Here is a 23,573-nt window from a genome sequence, read left to right as displayed (position 1 = left end):
TCGGAGTCGATACAGTCTTACAGTCTTTCATATTAAACCTGTCAAGTACTGATTCGATATACGTTTCCTGATCCAATGATACTGCATTCTTCTCACGAGAAATGCAGATTCCTAGACAGCTGACTGCTTTACCAAAATCTTTCATAGGAAATGTATTGCTTAATTTTATCTTGATATCCTTGGTAAGAGTCTGGTCGTTAGAAAAAATGATCAGGTCATCGACATAAATTGCAATCCTGTAGTATAGACATGAATCATATTTCGAACGAATTAAGCCAAAACTTCGTAGAGCTGCTGCATCGAGTTTGTCATTCCAGACACGGCTTGACTGTTTAAGTCCGTAAAGTGCCTTGTTTAAACGACATACTAATTTTCGTTCATTTGAACTTTCGAAACAAAGAGGTTGTTCCATGTAAATTTCTTCTGATAATTCACCTTGAAGGAAAGCTGTTGTCGCGTCCATTTGGTCGATGAATAAATCATGTTTGGCTGCAAAGGCAAAAAGGTTTGTTTTTGTCAATATATCAACCAAAAAACTGTTTGGAATTACCTATAATATATTGATTTTCACAATAATGTTTTCTATTGGTATTCGCAGAATCCTAACAGAGTAATTAGAGTAGAGTAGATTTATTGTTAAGAAAAATTAGGATGGAATTCTCATGAATTTTTGAAGAAATTGTAGATAGTTTTTGTTCACACTTGACCAGTGGATAACTTTAATTTTTATTCAAGGAGTTAATAAAATCCAAGACGGTGGCATTCGGTTTGTTGATATTCATTCAAATCGCTGTATAATTTGTATTTTCGAGACGGGATTGAAAATCAAGTTATTGAAATTATTGTCATATTAATTCCTAACTCAAATTTATAAATCCTAGATGGCCGCAAACGATTTGTTGTGGGTTTTTTCAAATTTAAATGAATTTATGAATGAACTTGAACATTGCATTTTTAATGCTATCGTAGTCGGTCTTGTTCCCTACAAAACCCTGTCATTTTTTGCTCTCGTTTGTTCCGCATAATATTTGCACCGATACAATTCTTCAAGTGAAGTATTGAAAGTTTGTAAAATTTACACAATCAATCAACTAGTATGTGCGATTATCGATATTCAGAGATGTGGGAAAAACATGTCACTTTTATTAGTATTCACGTCATCCAGTTATGTCTCTGAAATTACCCTTCCGTCTTTTTAACTGTCATTTCAAAACCCTAATCGAACAAACCTTGTAGAAAGTTCTGATTGGTAAACGACTGGACAATGCGCAATTCAGGCCCCAATGTGGCTCATAGCCTCTTGTCCAGTAACTCCTATCCCTACCTCCCCGCGGTGCCGGCTGGGGTGCGAGTAACCATAGGAAAGATCGAGTAACCAACCCCGGTGGGACCTAGGTCGTATGCTGACAGGGAAGGGAGGGCTTGCTTTCTCTTTACAGAGAGCAAGCATACCCGACCGTCTGTTCCCCATGTTGGGGCGGCTCGAAACAATGTCTATTCTCCATGTTAGGAGCGGCTGATTACCGTCCTTGTGTCAGTGTGGGACTCTAAACAGTGCTGACACGATGGCCCTCTGGCGAGACAGGAGGTTGGTACAGGCCTAACAAGCCGCCCGGAAAAAGGAAGTTACGAACAATCAAGAAAGAAATACGACTCGGAATAATCGGCAAAGACCTACGCGACGAACCAAGGACTACGATTGGAAGCTTGGCACATGGATCTGAAATTCGCTTGGCTTCCCAGGATACGACCGAATGCTGCATGATGAGCTTCAAATCCGCGGCTTCGATGTCGTAGCACTGCAGGAACATTGTTGGACGGGACAGAAGGTGTGGAAAAGTGGGCATCGAGCGGCTACCTTCTACCAGAGCTGTGGCACAATCAACGTTCTAGGAACGGGATTTGTAGTGTTGGGCAAGATGCGCCAGCGCGTGATTGGGTGGCAGCCAATCAGCGATAGAATGTGCGTATTGAAGATCAAGGGCCGTTTCTTCAATTACAGCATCATCAACGTGCACTGCCCACATGAGACGAGACCCGATGACGAGAAGGAAGCATTCTACGCGCAGCTGGAACGAACCTACGACATCTGTCCACGGCGGGATGTAAATCTCGTCATCGGCGACATGAATGCTCAGGTAGGCCGGGAGGCAATGTACAGGACCGTGATCGGACTGGAGAGCCTGCACGCGGTAACAAACGACAACGGTCAACGATGTGTAAACTTTGCAGCCTCCCGAGGAATGGTAGTTCGAAGCACCTTCTTCCCCCGCAAAGATATTCACAAAGCCACCTGGAGATCACCTGATCAACATACGGAAAATCAAATCGACCACGTTCTCATCGACGGGCGATTCTTCTCCGACGTCATCAATGTCCGCACCTACCGCAGTGCCAACATTGATTCCGACCACTACCTTGTTGCAGTTTGTATGCGCTCAAAACTATCGACGGTGCACAATATTCGTCGCACAGGAACGCCGGGATTCAATCTCGAGCAGCTACGTAGCGTCCGTACTGCAGAGGAATACGCGCAACAACTGGAGCAAGTGCTACCAACGGAAGAGCAGCTTGGCGCGGCGACTCTTGAAGACGGCTGGAGGAATATAAGATCCGCCGTGAATAGCACTGCTTCAACCGTACTAGGTACGAGGTTATCGAATCGAGGAAATGACTGGTTTGACGGCGAATGTCAGCAGTTGGTCGAAGAGAAGAATGCAGCAAGGGCGAGGATGCTGCAACACTGCACTAGAACGAACGAGGAACGATACAGACAGGCACGGAACAGTTTTCCGGGGGAAAAAGCGCCACTAGGAAGACCAAGATCGTGAAGCGATGGAACAGCTGTACCGCGCAAATGATACACGGATTCTATGAGAAGGTGAACCGCTCACGTAGAGGCTTCACGCCACAGGCCGAAATGTGCAGAGATACCAGTGGTAACCTTCTCACGAACGAACGTGAGGTGATCGACAGGTGGAAGCAGTACTATGACGAGCATCTGAATGGCGAAGCACAAGATACAGAGAACGGTACAGGAATCAATCTGGGTGCACGCTCAGCCGACGACAGATTCCCAGCACCTGATCTGACGGAGATAAGGGAGGAGATCGGCAAGCTGAGGAACAACAAAGCCGCGGGCAATGACCAGTTACCAGGCGAGCTGCTGAAACATGGAGGAGAGGCACTGGCTAGAGCGCTGCACTGGAAGATTTCTAAGATTTGGGAGGAGGAGATTCTAGCGCAGGAATGGATGGATGGAGTGGTATGTCCCGTCTACAAAAAGGGCGATAAGCTAGACTGTTGCAATTACCGCGCAATCACATTGCTGAACGCCGCCTACAAGGTACTGTCCCAAATCCTTTGCCGTCGTCTATCACCAATAGCTAAGGCATTCGTAGGGCCGTACCAAGCGGGATTTACTGGAGCCCGCGCCACTACGGATCACATATTCGCGATAAGACAAGTACTCCAGAAGTGTCGTAAATACAACGTACCCACGCATCACCTATTCATTGACTTCAAAGCGGCATACGACACAATCGATCGAGAACAACTATGGCAGATCATGCACGAATACGGTTTCCCGGATAAACTGACGGGATTGGTCAAAGCAACGATGGATAGAGTGATGTGCTACGTCCGAGTATCTGGGACGCTCTCGAGTCCCTTCGAATTGCCCTGGAAGGTGTGATTCGAAGAGCGAGGATCGACACGAGTGGCACATTCTTCCGAAAGTCCGTACAACTTTTTGGCTTCGCTGACGATATTGATATTGTGACGGAAACCTACATCGGACTAAAAGCTGAAGCTAGGCGTATCGGACTGGCCATAAATGCGTCGAAAACAAAATACATGAGAGGAAGAGGCTCTAGAGAAGAAACACTACGCCTTACACCACGAATATTGATAGACGGTGACGATATCGAAATGGTTGACGAGTTTGTGTATTTGGGCTTACTGCTGACCGCCGACAATGACACCAGCAGAGAAATACAGAGACGTATTTTGGCAGGGAATCGTGCGTACTTTGGACTCAGAAAAACCCTTCGATAGAAAAAGTACGCCACCGCACGAAATTGACCATCTACAAAACGCTCATTAGACCGGTTGTTCTCTATGGCCACGAGACCTGGACTATGTTGGCAAAGGACAAACGCGCCCTCAGTGTTTTCGAAAGAAAGGTACTGAGGACCATCTATGGCGGAGTGCAGATGGAAGACGGAACGTGGAGACGGCGTATGAATCACGAATCGCAACAGCTGCTAGGAGAACCACCCATCGTACGGACAGCTAAAATCGGACGTCTACGATGGGCTGGGCATGTCATAAGGATGTCGGACGACAGCCCAGTGAAAATGGTTCTTGAATCTAATCCGACTGGTACAAGAAGAAGAGGAGCGCAGCGTGCAAGGTGGATCGATCAAGTGGAGGGTGATCTCAGAAGCATCCGTGCCTTGAATGGCTGGCGACGACCAGCCATGGACCGAGTTATGTGGAGACGTATGCTTGATACAGCAAAGGACACCCCAGGCCTATAGCTGTTAGGTAAGGTAAGGTAAGTTGTAGAAAGTTCAACAAGTGATCAGTATTAGATTTTGATCAGTGTATAAGCTGTCATCTGCATCGCTAACTTGGTTGCTGAGCATCAAAATGAAATTTACACTAAAACCATCACTTGTACCATTGGTGAAAATATAGTATCAGTACTAGACGAATGCTTCTTCACCTTATTGATCCACCACACTCCGAAGTGCCAGGCCATTCAAAGGCAACAACTAATCGGCATCAAAGAAATTAAACAAGGTTATTCTTGTGGAAACAACCGAAAACATCATAGTCATAGTCTCCTGTGGAGATAAGAGGATTATATCCGAATCAACAATCAACAACAAGTGAATAACAACTGCATGGTAATGCATTTGAACTACACCTTTTGCCAACAAAACGAATAAAATCTTGCCGAAGATTATCTTGTTTCTGAAATCGATGACTTATCTACAGAACTACATTTCCAACTACTGGCCGCAATAGAGAAAAGTTTAACTGTCATTGCAAAGTCCCCAACGAACTATGTGTTATGGAACACTAGCTCTATCAGTATTATTAGTTTTCATTATTTCCTATTTTGCCTCATAGAAATTAACCCAGTACAGATTGTCAAGAACCAGATATCCTGGAATCCATTTGCTTCGCAGGTACCGAGGAGGTGGTGATCACACGGCAAAAACAACCGTAAGAAACTGCAGCATGGCTATTTGGCGAAACTACAGTTATTTTTACCCTGGGTTGGCAGTTCAATGCATATGGCGTTGGTCTTTCAAGCCAGTTGTGGGTTGTTCGAACCTCGACCTGAAAGGATTCTGTGCTAGTAGGATCGTAGCACATGCCGTGCAATGAATCGGCTGCGGAGTCGGTTGAAAAAAAAGAGCCAAAGTCTACAACAGGAATACAGGGTCCGGCACTCGAAGTGTAACCAATTAAAAAGACCATAAATTCAGTTTGGAAAATTACTTTTACTTAATTCAAAGTACAAAATGTGTAAAAATAATACAAAATTCAGAATCAATTCACTTTTGCTCGATATGACCACCTTTTGCCTTGACTTGATGACTTGAGAGAGCGAAGGAGTTGCTTCGTTTGGCCGAATGTGACTTGCAGGTATTTTGGCCCACTCGCGGACAATAACTTTTTTCAGCGCCTCAAGACTGGTGTATCTTTTAGTTCGGACTTTGCTCTCCAAAATGGCCCAAAGAGAATAATCCATTGGATTCGCATCTGGTGAATTTGAGAGCCATTGTGTGGACGTGATGAAGTTCGGAACGTTGTTTTTCAGCCATTCTTGGTTCACTCGAGCTTTGTGAGACGGTGCCGAGTCCTGCTGAAACGTCCATGGTCTGCCACCGAAATGTTTGTCTGCCCACGGCTTCAAAGCAACCTCCAGAATACTTTCCCGATAATATGTCGCATTTACCTTGACGCCAGGCTCGATGAAAACGATTGGAGAGCGCCCATCTGCGGTTACAGCGGCCCTAACCATTATCTGTTGCGGGTGCTGCCTCCTGGTGGCCAATCGATGACTCAAATTCTCGTATGAACGGTCGGTCAAGTAAACCTTATCGTTTTGAGAGTTTACGAATTGCTCAATTGGAAGAATTTTCTCGTCAGTAAATACAATGTTCGGAAATTGACCGCTTTCGGCCAAACGAAGCAACTCCTTCGCTCTCTCAAGTCATCAAGTCAAGGCAAAAGGTGGTCATATCGAGCAAAAGTGAATTGATTCTGAATTTTGTATTATTTTTACACATTTTGTACTTTGAATTAAGTAAAAGTAATTTTCCAAACTGAATTTATGGCCTTTTTAATTGGTTACACTTCGAGTGCCGGACCCTGTATAATGCTTTTCTTTTACCGTTATTTTTACTGCGCCTAAATACGAAGTTGCAGGTTTTTCCGGTTTGTTGTGAAGAAACAACAATGTTCATTTAAGAGTTATGTGTTCATGTCCAGCGTCATTTCCAAATATTAAAACCATTAGTTAGAATAAAATTGGTTATCCTTTTTCAATGCATCAACGGGTAAAATTAAAATTGGTACATTTACCCTAGAAACACAATCGAGATGATTGATAGCATTTAGGAATTATCTGACAGTATAGACTGAGTAGTAGAAACAAAACTCTTGTCTGGATCGGTCAAGTCTTTTTGATCAGTACTCGCGATCTTTCACTCAAGCAAGCTGGTGGCGTATCGATCGTTCACTCACTACTGTCATTCTTTCAAAGGAAATGGAAAATTTAACTGTGACCTGTTTGAAGAAAGAAATAACCTGCATCTCTCAAATGAGTCTCGAGTGAGTAACTGAAATAAATAATTTTGGGTTTAAGATAATAAATTAATGGAAAATTAATTTTGATTATTGAAATTTTTATCAATGTACCTAACGTTTCCTCTCCCATTTGTAAAATTTATTATGATATTTCAGTAACTTACAGTCCTACACTTTACAGATTGTGCGAGCTGAATTTTCCCTTATCCAATAGTAAAATAAGTCAATATTTCTATGGAAGTGTTTATTACCCGGTTTTTTAATACGCTTCGTTTTCTGTATGGTTTGATTTATATACTTACATTTAGCATTGAAAAGACACTGTTCAGGCGATTTTAATGTCAATATTTTCGATAGAATTGCGATGATCTATACATTTGAAAACATAATCAAATGTATAGAAACGATTACAAATATCCTCCCATGATTGGTGACTTCGACGGTATTGCAAACATCATCAGATACAATCAATTAGCTTTACAATTTGATAAACATATGTGTTACAGTTTTTAGCTTCATTATTGAATTAAATGAATAAGATGTGGAACTACTTGAATAAGATGTTGATTGCATTACACTCCAACATCTGGGGTTAGAGAGGTCGGTAGGACTTAACTGAGCTCTGTTTTATGTTTCATATGTACACTACCGGCCCTTATTACCAGTATGATGTGGAAATTAAGTGAAGTGAACGTATCCCAATTGGATTTTATACGATAACAACAAATGAACGGTAAATCAAGTTCATCTTTGACGTATATTGGTGGTTTTTGTACTATGGAATACTGTGGATTGAGATGGAATATTGTGGAATAGAATAAAATAATATGGACTGAACATGTGAGCAAACCACTGATAGCTGCCGAGCGATGTTCGTCCAGTTTATTTAGTGAGGTTGTGTTTTCATGTGGAATCTGATGGGTGAGATGATCTATAAGTGAAGTGTAAGAGGAAGTGCATGCAAGAACGGTAATAAAGGTCACCGTTTCAGCTCAGGGCTAACGAGATATAGAAGATATTTTATTCGATTTTATCACAATTCATTGATTGAAAGTCGAATAATCGGTAAAATAACATGGGAACTCTATGTTACTAATGAGCTAACTATTGGTACACGAACCTTAGTTATAATCTATTAAAATAGAAATAGTAACTCAATTTTGTGATATTTGTTTGTTTGTGTATAAAAATTTATGAAATCTGTTTGAATCAGCACAAAAAAAACAGTGATCAAGTGTACACCATAGCCTAAGAACGTCTGTGTGTGGTATAAAAAATAGAAGCACATAAAGGAAATCTTATCAAGGCTCGAGTGAAGAACTGAAGCAAGAGACTGCTGCTACTGTAACTACTTACAAAAAAAAAGAGAATTGGCTCAGCCAACTCTGGGAAATCTCCGTGAGTGAGCTCCGTTTAGGAATATTGGTACACCATTTTTCGGTACCTCCGGAACCGGAAAATGGAGACCGGTATAACTGAAGTAGGATTATTTGGACATTTGACAACTAGATATACAAACTAAAGGAATTCTTAAATGATCTCTACATGGTCGTTTATGAAAAAAACACCCCTAAAACACTCTGTTATTCTGGAACCGGAAGTCGTATTTGGACTCACTCCTACCTCGCATCTAAGAAATTCTAAACATCAATCAGTAGTCTGGTTTAATTTGATCCAATTCTTAATGGGTAATTTATAATCTTAAGAAAACAGCCATTGCTGCAAAACGCAAAAGCACTTTTCTTCGTTTTCGTTAAGCGGAAATGTAAAATACCTTCTGTTCAAAATTGACCCGGATTGAGCTTGAGCTTGAGCGACCAACCCTGGTTGCTACTCCGTTACTGATCGGAATTGGCTGAAATTGTACAGGGAGTTTTTAGATGATCCGACCTGGGGCTGGTAAATCATCCTTCAATGTACATCTTCTGGTAATCCCAGAAATCATTGATCAGTACCGGCGCCGGCCAGGCCCGAACGTAGATCGTCTAAGGAATGGGAAGGGATGTTAGTCCAACACTTGTTGTTACTAGAGGCCGTATATACTATTGCGCACTCCACAAGTGTCACGAGAGAAGGATATTTGTTAGTAAAAATTTCAGTATTGGTACAATTATTCGCGCGCGACTTAGTGTGTTCCGGTTTCAAGATGCTCGGATGCACCACTAAACTCACTGACTTCCCGAGTGAACGTTTCAACAATATCCTATGTTGAAGTCCCGGGAAGTCTCGATTCACAGCTCTTATTCGAGGAAACTGAAGAAAAATTTGCAATACTATCGCGCAAAGAATAAAAATTTCCCTATTTTTTATAAATGAAACTACGTGATACAAAATAAACGAGCGAATAGGATTTAGGCAAAAAAGTTGATTCATTGCATTGAAATATTCTAAACAGTTATTATAAAATCATTTTAAATCACCAAACAAAGGTCAACACGATTTCACACGCGTCTCGATTCTTCATTATTTCCGCTTTATTATTTTAATTATTTATTAAAATTATTAATTGGTTATATTGGTTGATCTGGACAGCCGACTACCGAGAAAAATATTAATTTACTGTTTGAAATATTAATATCAAGTGTTTTTTACTATGTATTCAATATACCGATATATGTTATCTCTGTTATTAACTTTGTAATATAAACGGATTTGCGCAATGGTTGATTTTTATCATTCATTTTATAATCCTGAAAGACAATCAATAACATGGAAGGAGAAATCATTCCTAATAAAACTTTTCTCCGAAGCTAGACGGAAATTTATAGGTTGAATAAAGAGATAATTTAGTGAAATAGAGAAATCAGAAGTGAAACATTGAAAATATCTGATAACTGAAAGGGAAAAGAAACTCCTGCAATTGTCGCCTTTTACGACATGGAAGCAGGAACCCAGTGGATCTATTCTTGGTTCATTATTTTCCGCCGGATTCCACACGGTATCTAGGCTGGTACAGTCCGGAGAGAGCTAATAGGTACTATCAATCTCCTAGTGGACTCCAGCCCCTCTTCTGATCAAAATTGACCCGGATTGAATTAAAAAATATTTTTTTAAAGATTTTAGTACATTTCTTTGTTATGCTCTTTTTGAACCAATACAGGCATTCCAGTGATCAATTTATTTTCCATTGACTTGCCATAGGGCTCGGTTGAGATGGTCTTCAGTTTCTTCATCGAATTACTTTTTATGTCCTCGATCGAGTCATGGAGAGTTCCCCGGAGTGGATATTTTTTTGTTTTGGAAATAGGGAAAAGTCACAGCGGGGCCAAATCTGGCGAATACGGTGGCTGAACGGTGACTTCCGTTTCGTGTTTGACCAAAAATTCAGTCACAATCATGCCAAAAATTAGTTCTTTCGGCACGAGCTTGGGATTGACGCGTTTCATACCCAAAACATTAACCAAAATGTGCTGAGTCGACCCATAAGAGATGCCATGATTCTCTGCTATCTCTCCAATGCTAACGCGAAGATTTTCAAGCCAAATTTCCTTCACTTTTTCTATGTTATCGTCGTCAACAGGGGTTTGAGATAAATTCTCTACAATTTAACGACCCTGACTAAATGCTTTATGCTACTCAAATACTTGCGTTCTGGATAGAGTAGATTTCCCAAAATACTTCGGAAACATTTTTAATGATTCCGTAGCCGAAATTTCATTTGAAACACAAGAGTTCTAGCAAACTCGTTACCCATTTTTTTTCCTTAGTTAAAATAGTCAGACAATTTTTTTGTGTCGTTAACAAACAGCTGCCAAACACACACTAATTGAGATATCCCGCTCAAACTTTACAGAAATGTCAAAGAAGGTTGTACCAACTCGATTGGAATAAAAATAACCGTACCCAACCAGAACCCGAGAATAAATTTTCTTCCAAACCCGAACCCGCTAAAAATAAAAATCTTTACCCGTACTCGAACCGAACCCGAAAATACTTTGGTAGCCCAAATTTTTGAACTCGAACCCGACCCGTACCCGTTAAAAAAGAAAAAAATGATCACCTGTACCCGACCCAAACCCGGCAATTTTTTTCTCTACCTGAAGCCGGACCCGCTTCGGATCGGGTTACGTGTACTAATATCATCTCTATATCATAAGCAGAACCTATTCACATCCTCTCTTTCTACTTTTAACGCAACAGACGATAGCAACCAGTAAACGCCGTTGTGTTGACCAAATGTCATCATAGTTATTGAAATTTCTTCTTCCGTGAAACTTGTAGAGTACGCAGTAGTAACAAGTACGACCTATATTAACAACAAGTATTGAACTAATAGCCCTTCCTATTCCGAAAGGAGATCGGTACTTTCGGGCCTGGGGTTAGAAATAAATGCTCATTGAAGGTTGATTTGCTAGTACCAGGACTAATCATTTGAAAATTCTCTGAAAATTTCATCTGGTCCCGATCATTAACGGAGTAACAACCAGGGGTAATCGATCAAGCTCAAACTAAAAACTAAAATCGTTTTGCTGGATACGTGATAAAATTTTTTGAAATTCTAAGGAAATACATAGAACCATAGGAAATTCAATAAATCATAAAACGTGGATTCAAGTAAATCATTCTAATCTAATAAACGTTAATTATTCAAGGAAATATGGATAAGATGTCTTCTAGGCTCATGAACTAATGGAGAAAATTTCGTCAAAAAAAATTCTCGTGTTTATAAACACTTCTCATCTCCGCAAGGGTGCTCGTCAAGATTATGTACATTTGTCATCAAATATTTATTTTTGTTTTGCTGCCTATTTTTCTTGACATATAGAGTGCTTTGTATTCAACTGCATGCATCATCATAAATACAACATAATGATAACAATTTTCGTGATGCTTGAAATATTAGCTAGTAGTCTACCGAACGGGCGTGTTACGAACTGAATCTCTTATCATACCATTTCTGTGTACAGAGTAGATGTAAATGAAGGCGGTAGGTGAATTAGTTGGAAACGTAACATCGTTTTCGAAACCATTTTTTCAAACCCAGCATCGCAGCTTGACTTTTCGACAGGTACAGGGTGATTGTCATATCATAAGTCGAGTCACCATAGTAAACTTTATGTGAAAAATGTACCATATTTCTGTGAAAGATAAACGGTGAAACTAAGATGACTAATGGTACCGTGACCTTACTTGGATTAAAAAAAAAGAGTGCACACCATCCACAATTATTGTTCACACGAACTGCTCTGGTTTTCGAACCTGGCTTATCAAATAAAACAGAAATAAGCCAAGCTGCATATAGACACTGGTTCGTCTGAGATTTCCTCCAAGCATCACACGAAGCACACGGTTATTTGATTTCGCTTTATCAAGGCGGCAATTCATTGTCGTTGGTATCGCGTGCAACCAGAGAACGTTTAACGAATGTATGTCGATGAGTAAGGGGTAATACAGCTTCTCGTAATTACAGTGAGAAACATATAGCATTAACTACACTCTTAAAAAATGTTCTTAGATGCACATAAAAGGAGCGTCGCGATTCACTTACATTCACAATACATAGCATGTAAAGATAAGTCATATCATTAACTTCACAGTTAATTTAACTGAAGTTTACATCGATACAGACGCAAAATTTATATTTACATGTTAGTATATGTAATATTGTGTCATCACCGAAAAAATTACAGCATACTTGAATTTACGTCAAGCGTAAATTTCATTTTTTCTAAGAGTGTACCGAAGCTCAAGCTGGATACGGTTTGTTCGTACCCCCTTATTGAGAAAAGCGTATCAATAGTAAGAGAAAGTATACTTTGTAATAAAAACTGCTGTATTTTTATATTATTTCGAGAATGAAACTAAAAAATCGATTATCGCATTATTTAGGGATTTAGATTTAAGTAAGTTTCGAGCTGGAGGCATATAACCGATTTTTATAGTTTTTTTGAAAGTTTCGTCTTCGACTTGTACGTGCCAAGCTGTTCAACACCAGAATAACCATTAACTGTGGTCGATCAGAGAAACCATCAATTTGTTTCCTTCGGGACGTCAGGAAATATCTTGCCTTGCTTTGGCGCTATTAGTAAAAGTGTTTGGCAAATAGCATTGACTTTAGATCTACTTAGCGGTTCAGATTGAAGTGTTGGCTCTGCGCTATGCAGTTCAACCTAAACTGCTCTGCGCTAAGGAGTCGAGGACGAAACATTAAGATATATTATAAAAAGGTTTTTTAGAATGTTGTAGCTGATCATTGAAGAAGTTTATCACATTCTAGGTCAAGATGGAGAAATAAATGCCTGTGTTAAATTGATCGTGTAATAATCGACATTGAACAAACATACATTTTTAAAGTAAATGCTTTTCCCATGAAGCCGCAGTAATTGCCTAAACCTGCTGGAGATACCGCGGAAATCCAACTAACCGTTTTCGAAAAAAGGCGGGTGGGTAATGTCAGAGACATAACTGGATGTCGTGAATACGAAAAAACTGGCACGCTCCCATCACTTTTCCAATATCAGTTAGTTGATTGATTGTATGAATTGTGCAAGCTTTCCCCTTTTTCACTAATAGAGTTTGAAGCGATGCACCTACATTAAAGTACAGATTAGTTACATTAAACAGCTACTATTCTACAACTATATATTCCAAACTTGAAACAATTCCTTTTTAATTTGCCAATATAGGAGGCTAGATACGACAAATTTGTAGTTTATTTTTATTGAAGCTATGAAGTTCGAAGATATCTGATTCTTCTCGAAATTTCAGTACGAGAAACTTGCAATGGCCTGGTCTGAAATGTATCGACGATCTTCGGTATGCAAGAGTCATTTTAATAATAATAATGATAGTAATAATAATGATAATAATAATAATAATAATAATACAGATTAATCTGTACATATATGTATGTATAAATAAAATACAGATTAACTTGTATATATGGCAACCCTGTTTCGCATGGCATATTTTCACACGACCCCATACTAGTATAAAGATGTGTTCAACATCATTACTTTCGCTTTCGCATTGCCGTTCGTAATTGAATGTGTTAGTGACGGTACAAATTATTTTATTTTGTTTATTTTTTTTTTGTTTATTTTTTTGTTTGTTTATTTTTTGGGAGCAGGGAAAAGCCCGATGGAGATGAAATTTGGCAATCTCTCTCTCCAGCAGGCATAAAACCTCCTCATCTTTCGTATCAACAGATTACAATGATCCAACAGATACAATAAGGCTTAACACTAACAATAAAAACTAATAATTAAAACTAAACCTATAATCCTATATCTAGTTGATGACACCAAGCACTACAGGGCAGCAATAGTGTTCTTGCTTCAACTGGCGGAGAAAAAGATATAGGTAAATGGATGATGAAGGTAGGTGGAGGGGGTGGAAAGTAAGCGTGGTCGAACAACGGGGTTAGAATCGGCATATAGATCTAAATAGTGATCGAAAAGATGGTGAAGGACGAAGAAAAAGACGGGGTTAGAATCGGCAAGTAGATCTAATTAGTAATCGAAAAGATGGTGGAAGACGAAGAGAAAGACGGGGTTAGAATCGGCAAGTAGATCTAATTAGTGATCGAAAAGATGGTGGAAGACGGAGGAAAGAAGGAAGTGCGAGCGAGTTAGTATTTGCAAGCGAATTTGATTAGTTTCCAATAGAAATAAAGAAGACGAAGAAAATGAGAAGGGAAGCGAAAGGGTTAGTATCATCGAGCGAATCTGATTAGTTTCCAACGGTGATGGGAGAAATTTTTGTATTTTTGTTCAACCATCACTAGGTTGAACAAAAAATACAAACGGTTACAGACAAATCCTGATCCAAAGTTAATCTGACAAGTGGCAATGAAACAATCGTTTGATCATATTTCGGGATAGATGAAAGTCGAAAACAATAGAGCAGCTATTGAATGTCCTGCACATACTGGAAAATGGTTCATTGTAACCATAATTTGTTCGTGCAATGGGTAAACTCAAGAAACGATGAGAGCGTAGATTACGTCGATGAATGTCCAGATTAATCAATTGCAGAAGTTCGGGACAATCGATACGTGATTGTAATAAATCAGCAACAAAAACAGCTTTGGAGAAATTCCTACGAACAGATAGCAGATCCAGGCCAATAAGCTTACAACGATCTTTGTAGCTAGGAAGATTAGTGGGATCCCTCCAAGGTAAATTGCGCAGAGCGAATCTAACAAATTTACGCTGGATAGTTTCGATGCGTGCAATGTCGATTTGATAGTGAGGTGCCCAGACAACAGCTGCATATTCTAGCGTCGAACGGATAAGAGCACAATATAATGCCTTAAGACAGTATACATTAGTAAAGCTCTTGGTAACACGAAAGACGAAACCCAAGAGCTTGGAGGCCTTCGAAATCACATAATCGATGTGACTTTTGAAGTCCAGCTTGGAATCAAAAATGATACCCAAATCTTTCATGGAAGATTCACGTTTCAGTATATTGTGCGAGATGCTATAGTCGTAGGTAATCAGTGAGCGTTTACGAGTAAACGACAAAACGGAACACTTCGAGGCATTCAAAACCATTCTATTATCATGACACCAGTGAATAAGTCTAACTGTGACTGCAAATATATAGTGTCTTCTTGACATTTAACTAAATAAAATAGCTTGAAGTCGTCTGCGAAGGATAGTTTGTGGCATTTCAATATGAAGTTGAGATCATTGAGGTAGAGTAAAAATAAGAATGGACCTAAGTCACTGCCCTGTGGGACTCCAGAGTTGACAGCGAAAGGCACTGTAATAAAGTCTCCGATCTTCACAGACATTTCGCGACAAATTAGATACGATTCGAGCCAATTTAGTAACGATCCACTGAAACCAAGTCTATTGAGTTTTGCTACTGCTATTTGGTGGTTTATTTTGTCAAAGGCTGCAGAGAAATCAGTGTAGATTGCATCAACCTGTAGGCGTGCTTGTAGAGATCGAACTATAAAAGAAGTGTAGCAGAGTAAGTTTGTTGCAGTTGATCGTTTCGGCATGAATCCGTGCTGAGTTTCTGAAATGTAGTTGTTGCTGTTGTGTTTCAAGAAATCCAGAACTATAGTTTCAAATAATAATTTTAATTTCCATCTTGATGAAAATCCGGCTTTCTGCCGGTAGGAAAGCGACAAAATTCAACTAGTTCTTCATGATGATCTTTAGCACTGAAAAGTGCTTTCAATTGTCTGAATTTTTCGGTGCCATCGTGCTGACGGTGTCTCGTACGTTCAGAGTAGCTGCTTTAACTCAAATGACGCTATTTCTCACATCACATTTCATTTTATACCTGCTACTGGCAGCGGTGTACGGACAGCCCCTTTGTTAAAATATCTTTCCTCTTCGCAGAACGGGAAACAGTGAGACGATATAAAAGAGAGAGTTAGTAGAGCGGCAGCCAGTAATACTAAATTGGCTGTCTAGCTGTTAACAGCATCTTGTGGAATTTTTACGCTGAAACACGCACACAGGAGGAACAGTTAAGGGCAAGGTAAAGTTCCGCTCAAACCGTGCTGGTCTGCAGTTCCCAGTTTGCAGAATCCATCGTCTGCTCCGTAAGGGAAACCTCACCGAGCGTGTCGGTGCCGGTGCACCAGCCTATCTGGCGGCAGTGATGCAGTACTTTGCTGCCGAAGTGTTGGAATTGGCCGGTAACGCTGCCCGTGACAACAAGAAAACGAAAATCATCCTTCGCCATCTGCAGCTGGCCATCCGCAACGACGAGGAGTTGAACAAAAACCCCGTTCTTTTCAGGACGACCACATCACTGTGATAAAGAAATATTTAATATTGCTTTAAGTTTAGCCAGTTCTGATACGCCTGGAAAGTTGAATACGCGAATCAAGTGGAAACCTTTGTTCTAACAATTTGTTCATTTTTGTTTTCGGCCGCATACTAAAGTATTCACGATTTGTTGAAAAAATGGGGTGCCAGTAAACTAACAAGTTGCGGTGCCGCTAACCGAAATCGGTAGACATTTTGAAAATGACGAAAAAAATGTTGGTTGCGAAAATTTTGATAGCAATCGGTATTTAATCACGAAATAGATCGATTTCACCTGATAAACATTCAATCTACTCACCTTTTTGATTGATGCTTTTTAATTTATGATACTATAAAAAAGTAAAAAAAAACTTTTGAGTTGATTTTCACGCAATTAAAATTTGTTTTGAGCACAGCAAAAAGTACAAGCGTCTGTTTGCTTTGGTATTCGGCACAAAAAGAACGTGCTGCTACTACACACACACACCAGTTGTCGGAATGACACTATCTGCTTTATGTCAAAAGTTACGCTGGGGTGTGCGATCGAACACCTTCCCCCTATATAACCCTTTCAAATTTTATCATCATTGTTAGCTTTAAAATAAGCCTTAGTTTTAGAGATTTGTTGAGTCATTATCGAGAAAATTCAGCTGATGGTAAATGTGGCGTTAGTCGGTTACGTCACTTATATTATTATATCTCTGGGACAGGAATAGACAAACATTAAATTTTCGAACTTGTTCAATGGCTCAACAGTAACTTTCGAACGAGCCTAGACTTGTTGAAATCGGCTCAGACATCTCTAACAAAATTGAGCGGCGAAAAAAAAATAACTCATTTTATCGATCTCACCACTTATACCATCATATCTCCGGAACCCAGAAGTCACAGCCATTTGAACTACGAACTTGATTAATGGCCCAATAGTAGCTTGTTGAAATCGGTTCAGCTATTTCTGAGAAAATTGAACGGTAAAAAATTTCAGAAAGGAAAGGTGCACATACACGCGCACATACACACACATACGCACACAAACATTTCCCGATCTCATCGAGCTCTTGAGTCGAATGGTGTAGAACAGTATGGGTCTACGAGGATCTGCTCCAAAGGCGTTTTCAGCAATTCTATTATCTCTCTATAGAGAAAGCAAAAATAAAAGAGATATTAATTTTTGAATATAAGTTTTTCGATATTTTTTTAGTTCTTGAAAAGTATTAAAGCGCATAGCTTTATTTTTATTAAAGTGGCCTATCGATGAGTTTTAACTTCTTCTTGGAAAACATTCTTAAGTAAGTAACAGTTTCAGAACTACAACGATTTGAAAAAAGTAGTAAAAGTCAGTTTTGAGTCAGTCTTTGTCATACTGAAAACGTGTACAAAGTATCATCCGAATCGGAGTATGTAGTCTGATGAATTGCACATTCGTTTTTGGAATTACTCTTAGGCATCTCTCAAAAGCGAGGTTAATGTCAAAATTGTGAACAAAAAGTGCAAATTGTCCTCTACTGTGTGTCACTAAAATTGTCATCAGTATGCGTACGACTTGTTCTGGGTTATCAAGACGTGCGGACATCGATGAAATTGTGGCAGAGTTCTGTTCGTACATGTAATTATTTCTCTTTAACACTCCAAATACCAAGCCTCAAAAAAAGTTGGAACTGTAACTTTGAGCTGTTATAGCTCAGCTGTTTTTCAACGAATCTCAATAAATTTTACACCCTCGAATTTTGTGAAGTTCGTAGATTGATTCCAAAACTTTGTAGCAGACGATTGGTAAAGGAAAACCAATGAAAATTTGATTTTTCCCGTTCCAAGTTTTTTTCACACGCCCAATATGCCCTATCTGCTTCCCAATTTTCGTTCCTTTGGCTTAAACGTCGCATAGAAAATATTGAATACTTCAACTTTACCGAGTCATAACTTTGTTGTTAGTCAACCGATCTTCAAAATTTGTTCACCATTGGAAAGGTAATACTTCCAGAAATAAAATGCACTGAAAAAAACTAAAAATAGGGTTGTCTACCCAAAGTTATAATGAAAACTGTAGATAGATGACCTAAGAAAAGATGAGACTTTTTACAATGATCGTAAATATCTCGAAATTCAAAGCGGTGACCTATATATTTTTATACATCATTCGATTGCTAGTGATACCAGATACAATTTTCGCTCAACTACCATTCCTGCACAATCAAAAGAAAACATTAAACAATCGATGAATTTATAAATATATATGAATTTTTCATTTTTTTTTCACATGTTTGTATATAACTCAAAAATTAAAGCGATGACATGTCTATTTTTTTGATTCAAAATATTGGAATCATTACCAGAAACAATGTACTGATGATCAAAATTATATATCCGTTCAAAGAATCTCAAGAAATTTGGAACAAATACAGAGAATTTCTTTTATTGGGAAAATTTTGCCAAAAAAAAAAACAAATCAAAAATTTTGAAATTTTATAACATATATTTTTTTTATTATTTTAGTTGGAAATTCATTATGAACAAATTTTACAAAAAAACTGAAACTTGGATTTCACTGAAAATCTTAAAAATTGTGGTAAATATATCTAAACTCTAAAAATAATTATGTTTTTGTATTGGACAATTTTTATGCACAACCCAAATGGAATTGATAACTACTTAAATTCGGTTTTTTTTTGTTTTAGGTTTTCCGTTAAATCTCAAAAAATCGGTAGAAGATCGGAAATTTCAAAATTTCTGATATATATTGCGTTCCAATGTTTCTGCAAATCAAAGTGAAAATATTGGAATCCGTTTTGATTTCATCTGTTTCAAAGAGACATAGAATTTGTTTCTATTAATAAAATAAATTTTGTGACAACACGAAAATTTTTAATTATTCCAATGGTTTTGTACAATAAGAAATAGAACGTAAAATTATATGAATTTCATATACTAACCCATGGCAAAAGAAACCAACTACAATTCTAAAAAAAATTATTGCTTGATTTTTTTTACAATACATATATCTTAAATTTTCCGATATCCTAAACAACATCGCTATCCTTATAATCGATAGAATATTAAAATTTAAATATCACAAACTTAGAATTATTTCGAAATGTATAGAATTCGAAAATTATTTGAATTTTCTATTAGTAAACAATTCAGAAAAAGTAGAATTCTGAATTTAGCACAAAAAATCACACGAAATTAAGCAAAACTTGATTTTATCCACCTAGTTGTGTAATGATGCCTTTCTTATATCTCTTTTATTCTCATATAAAAAATGTTTTCTTCAAACAGTTTTGTTTGATTTTTGAAAAACATGAAAGCTAGTGCATGAACTTGTGTAACCTACAAAATGAAACAGTTCTCAAATCGGTTAGGCCATCTTTCACAGTGAAGTGAGTTCCACTATTTCAGGTTCCACTTATGAAACTGGAATCGCCCCGAATATTGGCTTTGCAGCACCCTTTGCGATTAGCAACAACCAACCAATCTATTTGCAGCTAAAAGTTGTCTTCGTCTCGAAAAACAACCTCTTCGTTTGAATGCTTTTTACTGAATGAAACCCTACACCTATGTTATCAGAACTAATTGGCTCAAGTGGCATATTCCCCTAGTTATTTGGAGATTTGTGCTTTGCCGTAGCTTCTAATCAACTTCCTGATGGGAAGGGAAGGATAAAAGGAACATGGAAGGAAATTGGGAATTGGGTGAGGTGGGAAAACAGCACACAACATAAAGAAATAAATCGTCCTGCATCCCCGAAAGAACGCTGAACGATCGCAGGTGCCAAAATGCGGTTGATAAAACCTCCAACCACCGAGAGGCCTTAGAGATTTTACAAAAGCGACACCATTCTGCATTCCCCGAAGAATGCGAATATTTTTCAATGAAAAAACCCAATGTATAAACATAATATAAAAAATTTTTAAAAAATATCTCCTCCGCCTTATTTTACAAACATGCTCGAAAATATTTTCTGTCAAATACAAGAAACGGATTTTGTTCGTTTGCTCAATGTTAGATATAGCAGTTTAAAAATAACCTGTTTTTGAACTAGTTTTGCTCATAACTTCGGTTCAAAAAACGCTACCTCGATACGCCAGTCATTAAAAAATTGGTTTTAACAAACTCTAAAAGATGTTCAAAGATACCTATTCGAAAAGAGAAAAATATAAAAGCTAGAGCAAAAAATCTGATTTTTAGAGAAACATTCTAAGTTGCTCTTTAAAAATAGCTGTAACACTAAAACCGTTGCAGATACTACAATGGTGTCCTCAGCAAAGCTGCTCGATATAAGTTTATCTACAAGAAGCGAAGAATGCAGTCCTCTATCTCAATACATCCGGAAAATAAGTTTTGGATCACCTTAATAATAAGAGCCACCCTAATACCATGTACATCGACATATGGCTTATCTTCACTGATCATTTGTTTTGAAGACATCATAGCTCTAAAGTATAAGGTTAAGCCATAAATGTTTTTGTCCTCCTAAATTGTGGATCCGGACCACTGTGCAATGCAATTTAACTCGGAAATTTTAAAATTTCCGATCTTTTACCTATTTTTTGAGATTCTACGGCAAACCTACAACAAAATCAGAATTTTAGTAGTTATCAATTGCGTTTGGGTTGTGCATAAAAATTGTTTAGATCGTTTGTCCAATACAAAAATATAACTATTTTTAGAGTTTGAGGTTATTTACTAAAATTTTTAAATTTTTCAGTGAAATCCAAGTTTCAGTTTTTTTTTGTAAATTTTGTTTATAATAAATTTCCAACTAAAATAATAAAAAAATATACGTCATAAAATTGAAAAGTTTTGATTTCATGTTGTTTGTCAAAATTTTCCCAATAATAGAAATTCTCTGTATTTGTACCAAATTTCTTGAGATTCTTTGAACGGATATATAATTTTGATCATCAATACATTGTTTCTGGTAATGATTCCAATATTTTGAATCAAAAAAATGTACATGTCATCGCTTTAATTTTTGAATTATATACAAACATGTGAAAAAAAATGAAAAATTCATATATATTCTTAAATTCATCGATTGTTTAATGTTTTATTTTGATTGTGCAGGAATGGTAGTTGAGCGAAAATTGTAGCTGGTATCACTAGCAATCGAATGATGTATAAAAATATATAGATCATCGCTTTGAATTTCGAGATATTTACGATCATTGTAAAAAGTCTCATCTTTTCTTAGGTCATCTATTTACAATTTTCATCATAACTTTGGGTAGACAACCCTATTTTTAGTTTTTTTCAGTGCATTTTATTTCTGGAAGTATTACCTTTCCAATGGTGAACATATTTTGAAGATCGGTTGACTAACAACAAAGTTATGACTCGGTAAAGTTAAAGTTTTCAATATCCAATTCGCGATGCAGGTGCCGCATGAATGCAGATAGGGCACGTTTTGAGCTTGAAAAAAAACTTGGAACGGAAAAATTCTAATTTTCATTAGTTTTTCCTAAAAGATCTTCAATAATGATATACCTAAAATAATCTACGAACTTCACAAAATTCGAGGGTGAAAAATTTATCGAAATTGGTCAAGTAACAACTGAGCTATGATAGCTCAAAGTTACCGTTCCAACTTTTTTTGAGGCTTGGTGCTTCGCGTAACTTTTTTAGGCTTGGTATTAGGAGTGTTAAGTAACATAATTACATCCAGTGCTTAATCGATCCGCCGACAGACCGATCCGATCGAGAGTACGATCGATTTAAGAGCCCCTCGATCGAGTTCTCAGCATCTGCCGCCGTTTCACTCACTCATCAGATAAGGCTGATAAGACGTTGTGTCTCTTCGGTTTTTTTTACGATGCTGTTGAGAAGCGGATGAGAAGTGTTTCAGTAGTTGAAGTTTTTTGTTCCTCCCGAGTAGGAGATCACGAAATACTGCCTGTTCGATGCTGATCTGCGACGTACGGGTAGATGACAAACTAACAAAAGGATACGTCTGTGCTATCCTACAGAGCTTGAGTGGTAAAGTTTACTAATGAAAGGAAGGTCAGTGTCAAAAAATGGTGATCACGCGGTGCTTGTCCTTGAGCGAGTGAAGTTATTTTTGACCGAACCTTAAGAAGCTAAGTGAGTTCGTGTTTTCTCCGAGTTTAACATAAAAACGTTCTTATTTTTTCTACCTGTAATTCGTTATTCGTAAATTTACGCGCATAGCAACAAATTTCGTATTCCTGACAGTGACGAAGCGAGATTATACCGAGACGAAGGGAATTAGTTTGTTTTTAAGATTACATTTTTTGAGCCTAGTTTGAATGAGTGAAGGAACGAAAGTCTGGTTTCTCTTATGGTGTATGGAAAGAGCTAGTAACGAGTAGAAAAGACACGCAACTTAATTGTGGAACGGATCCAAACGACAGCAAATATCAGACTTGGTTTGGAAGTAGTAGCCGTACAAGAAAAAAAAACTAAAACTATAGCAGGGCGCTCGGAAAAGGGCCACCATGGACAACGATAAGGAGCACACTGAGATTCTGATTATGTAAGTACAGCGCTATGTGCTCATAATTATGCAACGGTAGCACAGACTGGTAATAAATAAATAAATTTTAATTAATTGCTTATGCTTAACCCGATGAATGGTTGCCCAGCAGGGAAATCGAAGGTGTATACATTTTTCGTAATGGAGCTCCGTATAATGTGCGTTCATAATTGGTTGTCGTTATTGGAACAGTCTGTAATTAATGCGGTGAAACGAGTAAGGTAGTATAGTGTGAAAAGCCGTCGGGCACATTTCTGAAACATTTTTCTTGATGACCTGGCACTTAGAGAAGTGTTTATCGATTCGCTGGAATGTTTTCGTTGAGAGACAATTGTATCGTCATTTTTCGTCAAGTTTTCATTGAAAAAATAGGACACATTCTTCTGTGATGCAATGCAAATATAAAGTGCCAACTGTACTTAAGAACTTTAGAAGTGTGATACAATTTCAATTTTGAACAGTACCAGTTCTAGCCTTTGCCTAAGTGAAACAGCGTGGAGGGGCATTCAAATGAAACTTTGTCTTTCGTTTGGAATAGCATT

At 38.1% G+C, this 23,573-nt stretch overlaps 1 protein-coding gene across 3 annotated transcripts in view; it reads left to right on the top strand.

Annotated features, from left to right (window-relative positions):
• LOC131429870 (proton-coupled zinc antiporter SLC30A2-like) overlaps positions 1 to 23,573 on the top strand; it is a 139,268-nt gene that overhangs the window by 5,457 nt on the left and 110,238 nt on the right. The window contains exon 1 of one of the 3 annotated variants that reach the window (XM_058594300.1): positions 6,682 to 6,852. The exons of 1 other annotated variant lie outside the window; for it this stretch is intronic. In XM_058594300.1, coding sequence (XP_058450283.1) covers positions 6,788 to 6,852 — 65 coding nt within the window. In that variant the 5' untranslated portion in view covers positions 6,682 to 6,787. Of the gene's footprint in view, positions 1 to 6,681; positions 6,853 to 22,368; positions 23,032 to 23,573 lie in introns of those variants that run through there. One more of the 3 variants, XM_058594302.1, reaches the window with a different exon arrangement.

This window comes from Malaya genurostris, chromosome 2 (genome assembly GCF_030247185.1).
Source record: "Malaya genurostris strain Urasoe2022 chromosome 2, Malgen_1.1, whole genome shotgun sequence".
Taxonomy (NCBI): Eukaryota; Metazoa; Arthropoda; class Insecta; order Diptera; family Culicidae; genus Malaya; species Malaya genurostris.
Note: the sequence above shows the minus strand (reverse complement) of the source record. Positions and strands in the feature narration are given on the sequence as shown.